Genomic DNA, 10,794 nt, shown 5'->3' on the forward strand with positions numbered 1-10,794 from the left:
TTCTGGATAAAGACAAGGAGGCTGATCATGCAATTCTTCAACTATTGTATGTGATGTTTCACATGAGACAGAGTCAAAAATTTCAGATGGCATTAAAGCAATTTCTGTATCCGCCTCATCAGCAATTTGTACGGGTTCTTGATCTAGATTGTAGGTCCCAGAACTATTGGTAACTGGACGACTATCAACCTGGGCATCTTTACAATTCATATCGTCATTACCGAGATCCTGGTCTGGTTTTGCCCTGGCAAATACTTCAGATGGCTCGACTTTAGATTTATCTACACTTTCAACTGAAAATGGATAAAGCCCCGTATGACGGAAACCTTTAATTGCTACATCAACTGTTGTTCCTTTTGCCCACGCCGACTTAAATACAGAAGCAAAGGTACCTTTTGTGACAAATTCACCCGGATTTTTGAACTGGTAATCTCTCACTGAATCTCTCCAGTGCTTCTTCAAAGGCCCAAACAGAGTAACATCACAAGGCTGTAATATATGACTTGCATGTTCGAGCAAACAGTACAATATAACATTCTCAGACTTACAAAGCTGAGCTGTTTCCAGGCTAATATGGCTAGTATGTCCATCCACCAGCAAAATAACCGGTAGCTTTACTTTTCGGTCCTTTATGGCAGTAATAAAATGATCACGCACCCAGGTGTAAAATAGTTCGGAATCCATCCAACCAGTCTTTGTCCGACCAAGTACTGCTTCAGTGAAACCTTCTAGTGGATTAAACCGGAAACGCTCCCCTGGAAATACAAGCATAGGTGGTAAGTAGTGTGCTGTTGCACTCATACATGCAAGAACTGTTATCTGTGATTTGTCAGCTGAACATGTTGAATACACATTCTTACTGCCTTTAGCAGCCACAATTTTACCAGATTTTGGATCTTGCGGAAAACCACTTTCATCTGCGTTATATATGCGGGAAGCATCTTTCAATATATGTATTCCCTCTTCATAATTTTCCGTTAGGTACTTTGCAAAATCTTCAAACCACCATTTTATTTTTTGCCAAGATATAACTGCACGTTCCTTACCAAGTTTCTGCGGAGTGCGAGTAGAAATCTCAGGATGGCGTTTCATGAAAGCATATAACCAATCCTTACCCGGCATATTATCTTTAAATGGGGTTTTCCTACCGTCATGATCCAAAATTGTCTTCACCGTATACAGAAGTTGCTGTCTTGTTTGGCCATAGCCGATTTTTGCCATATCTATGACCCAGTGGACTAGCATTTCTTCCTCACTGTCAAATAATACCGGACTAGGTCCTGATCTTGCTTGAAGACTAGATCTGCCATTAAGTTTGTCTATAATAGTCGTTTTTGGAACATTGTATTGTCGTGATGCGGATCGAATTGACATTGCCTTACTTTCAACCATTTGTACTGCATTTTTGATATCCTCTAGAGCATAATTTCTGTACTTGTTTCGTTTCCCCATTGTATTTGAAAATCTGAAAGCAGAAAAAGGTGAGGTAAAAACCTGCTTAAACAAGAAATTGTGCCGACGCGATGATACATGTATTTTATGACTTCATTGAAACTTAATCCAGGCGTTAAGGATGTTAAACGAGACGAAATGGGGTTAAATGGAAATCACTTATACTTGAAGATATCCTGTTTTTATCTCTTTTTAAATGTATCTATTTCATGTATCAATACGATTTTATTTTGCACATGTACATACAAAATTAGTAGACCCGGTCATTTTGCATTTCCCAGACAAGTTAAATGAAGGAAATGATCATATACAGTATATTTGGAATGTTACGGGACAAAGATGAAGCAAATAAAACAGACCGAAAAAAACCCAACCTGTAGCAACTGAGGTATTAAATTAAATACAAATATGATTACACACTTTCGAAAATACTAATATAATATACACAAACAATGTGGAGAGTTGTCTCATTGGCACTCATACCACACCTTCTTAATTATATTAATACATGTACATTTTTAGAGTAAAAAAAGTGAACAAAAACATTTAAATTTTAACAACCTGGAAGGTGACCCAAGTGCACCACGAGAAAAACAAACACAACAGAGAAAACAGGTAGGAGTTGGTGGACATGGGGTCCCTGGGATAAGGGAGACGATAATCGGGAGTAACTGGGAGTAAAATAAGGGGGTCGGGTTAAGGGGAATGAGAACAGGGAATAAAGGGGAGGGATTGTTAGCTCAAGTTGATATTAAAAGAAGGGAAGTGGTGATTGCTACCCCTTGTCAAACCCCTCCCGTCCACCCTCTTTTAGGGATCATTTTATAAACGTCTTCGGGTTTTCTATTGACACGTAGACGAATTGCTTTGATTTCGCGGAGGAAAAAAATAAGTTTGGACTAAAAAATATCCTTCAAAAGCAGACTGCATTTTGATCTTGTTGCTCAGATAAAGTTTTGATTTTCTTATTTTCAGCTAGTAAAAAAAATTACAATCACAGTGTATTCGACATTCCAATTGCGATAACATTGTCCTTCTGACTATGACATTGTCTATACAAGGTGCCCGATTTCGTTACGTCATTCATATTGTGACGTCACTGTAGCCTTGAAAAACGTAAACAAAGCGTCCATAGTAACACAAAATATACAAGACTGGTCGAAAATAGGCGAAATACGTGTGAAAGGGATATAAGTTGATTATCGGCAAAATATTTTTTAAAATGCGTCTGATTTATTCATTTATGTGTTCATTTTTATTCCCAGGAATTTAGCGAACAGTGTCATTAGGTTTTCATGCTTGAACAGTAGGTGTTTTTTACTGAAATCATTTGTTGAAAGACAGATATTTTTTAACACATGACGTAATACTTGTTTTTATCATGGCGAGATTTTCCACGACAACCGCTACAAATTATGTAACTTACTACTTCTTTCCGTGAACTGCAGCTAACCTAACCTTCCATGACAAATATTTAGTTCTGCAGATCTGCACGCGGAAAGGATGCGGAAACAACGCCTCGCGTGCATGAAATCGCTCGCGAAATGTTCGGTGGTCGAAAACTGCCTCTGGTCGAAAATACCCGACAGTACTCTAACAAGATATTTGTAACATTTCATTTGTAATACAATCTGAACCACTTGCTTTATTATTCTTTAAAGATTTTGCTGCAATAACCACCTCCTCAGTTGTAATAAAACTGTTTAACATCTTAGTACATGTATTACAATCTTTAAAAGTAGTATACTCTTTCTTATCATTACAAACATTTTTATCATAATCAGTATTCATTAATTTATTAAAATATTTAAACCATTCTTTAGGTTGTATGTTAGAACTAGGATCCTTGAAGTTCTCCTTTTTTCTATGTTGATGTTGAAAGGTAAAATAATAAAGCTTTTATGCTGCATTTTAATGTTTAATATTATGGATTAATTTAATATAACCATACATGCTTTTCCTCTATAACACATTCAGCTATATGTGCTCCAACAATGGAGGGATTTACATAAAGAAGAAAGTGCACAAGTATGCACAGAAACGAAAGTTGTCCAATGAATATTATTTCTAGCGTCTTAATAGATATATATGTCATTGATTTCTTCTTCCACATTCTGCCCACATTCTACATGTAAAATATTGTAACAAGTTGTGCATGGATAAAAACTGGTTAAAATAATGGTATCCAGGACTGAGGTTAATAATCATGTTTATAAATGGTGACCATGTCAACGTATATTTGTTCCGCCTAACAGAAGTTCCACTGGAAACTTTGTTATAAACAATATCAGAATACCTATTCATGTTGGAACAAATATTCTATACTATTTATTCCGTTAGGAACATATACTGTAATATTTATTCCTGTGGAAATAATATTCCAGAATATGTTTTCCTTTTGGAACTTATATTGATCTATATTCCGTGACAACCATAGTGTTGATTTAACAGATTTGACTGATTTGATTTGTCATTTGAAGACGTAGTGAAAAAGTGATTGTAAATAATCTCTTTCTTACCTTGTTTCTTTTAAAGTTCACATAATAAATGTTTTCCGCAGAGCAAAGAAATTATCTGGAAGTTTGAAGAGGAATCTTACCAGAAAGACATTACGTAGCTTCTCGCGGTACTAAGGGGAAATAACTTATTTAATTAAAACACGTGCGAGTTCTTTCCGCGCAATAATTTAAATGGCATGTAATGCGTCTTTGGTCAGCAACTTCAGAGGCGGATTTAGGGGGGTCAGGGGCCCGGGCCCTCCCTTTTTGGGAAAAAAATTGGTTGCTTATTTTTGGGAATCACTGAAGCGTGACTGGAGCGGGCCCCTTCTTAGGTCAGGCAGTGGGTCCCCACTTATGAAAATTTCTCGATCCGCCACTGAACTTGTTATAAAATATCACAAGGATTATTAAAAATACCTACAAGACCATAAGATCTACTGTTTCCTAACTCAGTTTCATTTCTCGATCCGCCACTGAACTTGTCATAAAATATCACACGGATTATTAAAAATACCTACAAGACCATAAGATCTACTGTTTCCTAACTCAGGATGCTGTAGCCCAAATAGATCCAAATAGTTATGACTGTACGCACAGTAATGGCGAACCCTACTCAAGGCCGTAGCTACCCTTGAGGCAAGTGAGGCAATTACCTCACTAAAATTTCGACACTGATTATTTTTTTTATACATATATATAAATATAATAGTCATTTGGTGTTCTGTCTCAACCTTGATTTCTATAACTTGTCATCATTCCTTTTAAACTTCCTGGATATAACTCAGCCATCTCAACGGGTGATGTTTCTCGATTACATTAACCTATAGTAACGAAAATCATCATGGATCTCTAGTTAAAAACAGGCTCTTGTAGAAAAAGTAAAAGCGACACTGAAGGTAAAGAAGGAATAATTCTAGTAAACTATTTTTGTGAACCGAGTCTGAGTATTGCATATAACTTCATTAGTACAATCCAAAAACGATAAGTAGACTGACAAATCAAGTACTGGTATTCGGAAAAGGGCAGTCCTGTCTGCGTATTCCTTTCTCCGTTTAACCAACTTTTGAAAAATCAAGTACTGGGCACAGATAAATAAATTATAAATAATATGAAACATGGATGGATTAGTTTTTATCCATGTTTCTTTAACCTTAAAAATTGAAAGAATATCCCATATTCCAATTTGATATTATTGAGGAATGGTAGAACCTTTAACACAGGATTTCGTCTTTACTTATTCGGTTATACGGAATTTCGTTTCTTTATATTCGGGGTTTCGGAATCGGACACCACCAACCCCTAACCCCTAAATTTATAGATTCTGGAACTAAAATACCACCAACTATTTCCAGAAATAATTGGAAATTACGGACCTACATGTAAACGTCAAAAACTCCATTCCAATTTCCCCTGTACCCATATCAGATATACTTACTCTATAGATAGAATCACATACCTGTATCTTATCTCATTCTATCCCTAGTTTGTCTACTCTTAGTGAGCATAAAAGCGAGTTTAATATTTTGTAACTGCGACTGTATGTTGGTGCTTACAGGAAAGCTTAATTCATTTTCGCAAACAAAACTGTTACTACCGATGCTGCTACTGACGAATTGCTGATGGAGAAGGAATTGGAAGAAGACATTGATCATTGTGTTGATGATAATGTGCTTCTTTAGAAACACAGACTGCCCTGAAACGACTGAAAACTTGGAAAAAAGCATGCATGAGTTGCGAGAGATTGTGCGGTCTTGCCTTGCTCCATGTTCATCGCGATAAGGATATCAGCAGACCAAATAATGATTCTGAAACGATTTGACTGACCCGGCCATAGAAAAATTTGGAAAACTCTACTGAATCGATGTTTGTTCTATGTTCTGGCAACAGACTCAAATCAGTGATATTAGGATGATTATCTTACATATAAATTTAAATAAAGTTGTTAACAATTTGGTGTTAGTAAAAGTCTTAAAATATGAAAAATTTATATAAAAATTGTCCAAATTCATAACATTATCAAACTCTCTAAATATGCCTAGAATGCAGGATTTTGCACCATTCATTTCATACCCTCCAAAAAAAATTTCGCCTCGCTTCGCTCGGCTCAATTATTTTGCCTCACTTAAATAAGATGCCTAGCTACGGCCTTGCTACTAGTTCCGCGTTTTTTCTTCCTAATTTGAGCATGTCTTTTAGAATAAATGAAAACTGGAGGTAATTCAATTTAATTTTTAAATTTATAGAAGAGAAGTTTGTAGAAAAACAAATAAACAAACTTGGTATAAATAAGGCTACAGGTAAAGACGGGTTATCCGTTAAAATACTGAAATTGGCAAAACCAGCAGTTGTGACACCAATAACAAAATTGCACAGCCTCGCATTTCCCCGTTTCTAAGCCTCATCCTTATATCGTTGATATGTCAAGTCAATGCACTATTATTGTCTTTATACTGCAATCTAAAAAAAAAACACATTTCCAATTGTTGTTTATTGTGTTAATGTTATTTTTTTATTTAAATATTGGGAAAAATCCCCCTTTAAAAAGGCCTCATATCACACAGACGGAGAAATATAAAACACGATGAAATGTACATCATTACCGCAATCAATGGTGAACGAATTCGTTGCAGACTAAAATATCAACAATAAACATAAAACAATGATTTATAGGTTGCAAACAAAAAAATATTAAAAAGTGATATATGTTTTCCCGAAAATTGCAAAAGAAATGCAAGTTTGAGTCGTTAAACGCATCGTTGTTTACATTGAAAACAAGAACAGGTTGAAGAGGTCGTATGAATAATTAAACATAATTTCGACAATTTCTATTTAAATATTCATGAGGAAAAGTGATATCAGGTCAGTGACTGTATATGACATAGAAATATACGGTCAACGCAATTTGACTGCTCAAATAGAACGAGTGCAGTATAAACAAATCTATTGAGCACTCTGTATTTCCAGACAAACTTAAAGAGGCTCAAGTGGTGCCACTTCACAAGAAGAATAGTCAACTGGAAGTTGGCAACTATAGGCCAGTCAGTATTTTACCTTTTGTATCAACGTTTTTCGAGAGAGCCATCTTCAAACAGCTAGTTGATTTTTTTCAAAATATATTTCACCCATATTTGTCTGCCTTTAGAGCGGGATACGGCTGCCAGACAGCACTTTTGAAAATCATTGAGGATTGGAAGAAGGCTATTGATGATAATCAATATATTGCTGCTGTGTTGATGGACCTCTCGAAAGCCTTTGATTGCCTTCCTCATCTATACTATTAAACGAGAAGACCTCATTTTTGGTGTCGCTTCTCTTCTTTCCACAATAAATTAATCAACACGCCTCTGTGTCCTATAGGTACAGTGCATAGTCGCATTTGTCATCCATTCATATGATTATTCAGATTGAGTTATTTTGGGAGAAAAACGAGAAAAAAGGCATCCGGATATTGTCCCGTCATTGGACGAAATTTTAAGTCTAATTAGACTTCCGGTTTGCGTTTTTCTGTATACTGTATTTTAAGAATTCTATCTGCTATCATTTTCAAGTTTACTATCCACGGCCGTCACATAGTTTATTAAATAGAGAGGGTCTGTATACTATATCAATGACCACCATGGATCGATTAGTAAACTTAAAATTGAAAGTAAATACACTATATTTATATAGTAATGAAATTTAATGTTCATAATATACAGATTTATATAAGCGCTAAAATTATTCATGTGAACTTTTGATACCTTTTCTGAAATTCTCCAGTTATTAAATCTAAACAAACGACAACCACTGAATTACAGGCTCCTTACTTAAATGTTCATGACATACTCAATGTATTATGTTCATATTGAAATTGATAGAAAACAAAAAATTGGGAATTTTGGAAATAAAGGAGGAGGGATATAAAAAAAACATTTTCCTGTCCCCAATAACCTATGACTTATGATACTTTTGCTGAAATTCCCCACTAAATGTATTATGTTCATATTGAAATTGATAGAAAACCAAAATTGGGAATTTTGGAAATAAAGGAGGAGGGATAAAAAAAAAACACATTTTCCTGTCCCCAATAACCTTTGACTTATGATACTATTGCTGAAATTCTCCAGTCATTCAATATTTTACATAATTCTTCCAACAACACTTTACATACTATAAACTACGCTCTGAATGCCCGCGATTTCGCGGGTGTGTTCTAGTAATTTATTAATTTTAAAACTAAAGGCGTATGGGTTATTTGAAACAGCTTTAGGCTTGATAGACAGCTATTTAAGTAAAAGAAAACAATGTGTAAAAGTTGGTATAAATATAAGTATCTGGAAAGATATATATAAAGGTGTGCCGCAAGGCTCTATATTAGGACCTGTACTTTTTAACATTTTTTTGAATGACATTTTTCATTTTGTTTCAAGCAGTTCATTGTATAATTATGCAGATGACAATACTTTGTCATATTCACACTGTGATATAGACACTGTGGTAAATATTTTAGAAAAAGAAAGCTTAGAGCTAATAAATTGGTTCAGTCTACATCATATGAAGGCCAACCCTGACAAATTTCAGGCAATAGCCATAGGCAAGAAAACTGAAAATAAAAACATTTCATTTAATTTAGATGGTAATATTATACATTGTGAAAAAGAAGTAAAATTATTGGGTGTAACAATTGATTATCAACTTAAGTTTGATGCCCATATTTCCAATATTTGTAAAAAGGCATCAAGACAATTACATGTACTCAAACGTATTGGTAAACATTTTAAAAAATTAGGTAGACTTACTATATATTATTCATTTATAATGTCAAATTTTAATTATTGTCCTGTAATATGGCACTTCTGTGGTGATTGTAACACCATAAAAATAGAGAAAATACAGGAGCGTGCCCTAAGAACTATATATGAAGACTATTGTAGTTCCTATCAACAACTGTTAATTAAATCAAAATTACCAAGCTTAGAAATCAGAAGAATTAGAATGATAGCAATAAAGGTATATAAAATTATTAATAAACAATGTCCATTATATCTACATGAACTTATTGAAATTAAAAAAATGTAATTACTCTTTTAGAAATTACAACATAGCAGATGTTCCCAGGGTAAGGACAACTACCCATGGGCTACACTCATTTAGATATGCAGGAGCCAAACTCTGGAACGAACTGCCAAATAAAATGAGGGAAGAAATGCCATTGGGTCAGTTTAAAAGTTTGGTTGGTAATTGGGAGGGCAGTTCGTGTCGGTGTTCCTCCTGCAGATCTCAATGAGCTGTAGATCAGTTTATTTATTTATCTTGTATACTCTGGCTTTTAAATTATTTGGCATAATTTTTTATTTGTGTTCCTAATGCTTGAATTACTTTTAGTGCTTTATAATAGCTATTGCATGAATGTTAGTTTATCTGCATTTTATGTTTGCTTAATATATGCTCTAATTGTGCTTATTGCTGTGCTTGATAATATTATTTATTTTGCATGATGTGCTTTATGTTTTATGTATTGTGCTTGTCTTATATGTATGTCGGATAAAAGCTCTACAGAGCTTATGTTGTATTGTTATATGTATAACCGACTTTAAATAAATCTTTTATGCTTTATGCTTATGGTATGATATGTAATGTCTAAAAGACTATAGTTTTATAGTTCTAATATCTTTGAAATAATAAAATTATAACATAAAATTAAATCAAATAACCATAAAGGGGGAAAAAAACGTCAAAAAATATGAGACGTTACGCACAGTGTTCGGTTTAGTAATGGTAACGTTAATCGACGTAATTTTCATTTATTTCAACCGAATTCTGTACAAAACGTTAAAGCTTTGCACTATTTTTAATACATATGGCTTTTTGATGTTTGACTACTTATTTAAAAAAATTATAGACTGTGAACATGACTGATAATACATTTTTGACAAATAATCTTTCCATTCTCGATTTTATTTATTTCCTCATAATCTTAACTTATTGAAATAATTTTAAGGTCTTTCTATCCGTACTGCCAACATTCCAAATATGTGTCTTTCGAGAAGATTATAATGAAAAATAATTCTCGTTCGGGTCAATGGCAGCAACAGCTACTATATGTATCCTCTTTTAGCTTGATCTATAATTTCGATTCATCCTCAACTTTTGGAAAGAAAACGGCAGTTTGAAATTGCTCATTTATTAAGATAAGAAAGTGATCTACAGTCCTTGAAATAGGATGAGTATTTTTCACATGCGTCAGTTTGTCGGATGCGTGGATATGATAACTGTTAGTATATGCAACAAACATTCGTACTAGCAGAAACATATCTTTTACTATAGGCCCAAAAGTCAAGAGGTTCGGTATTATAGAAAACTTGTAATTTATCAAAAACTTCGACGCCATTAAGATTAGCACATGGTTTACAAAACTTTGGTAGAAGTCAAAAATGCTAAACTTTAAGTCTATGGAAAATTAAATATATATAATACGTTACATTGACGTTCCTTGCAAAAAACGTTCAATATGGACGTGTTACATTTTAGGGAGACATGAACAAGTTGATGGAAATTGATGAAAAATTTAGTGTTTCCTTAACACTGAAGGCTTAAACAAATCTTTAAAAAAATTACATTTCAGTAGTAACATTTGTTTTCATAGTTCATTTGTCTGTCACAAATTTAAAATACCCTATATTAGCATGGTACTGAAAAATCTTAAACAATGGCTCTATGGTAACATTTAAGGGAGACACGGAAAATACCGAAAGTAATAAAATGAGCGAAGCTATGTTCGTAAAATTCAATAGAATTACATTTGCATGTAGAGGTGGCGAACCTTTTCTATGACTTATGTGAAAATATTGTAATATCGAAG

General features: G+C 34.0%; 1 protein-coding gene across 1 annotated transcript; it reads right to left on the minus strand.

The window, feature by feature from the left end:
- Window positions 1–3: 3 nt before the first annotated feature.
- Window positions 4–1,607, minus strand: LOC139505285 (uncharacterized; the record flags this gene model as incomplete). Its single annotated transcript, XM_071294991.1, has 1 exon — window positions 4–1,607. A coding segment is annotated over exon 1 (1,449 nt), but the record flags the coding sequence as incomplete, so codon positions are not given.
- Window positions 1,608–10,794: the final 9,187 nt, after the last annotated feature.

Source organism: Mytilus edulis, unplaced genomic scaffold (genome assembly GCF_963676685.1).
Source record: "Mytilus edulis unplaced genomic scaffold, xbMytEdul2.2 SCAFFOLD_252, whole genome shotgun sequence".
Taxonomy (NCBI): Eukaryota; Metazoa; Mollusca; class Bivalvia; order Mytilida; family Mytilidae; genus Mytilus; species Mytilus edulis.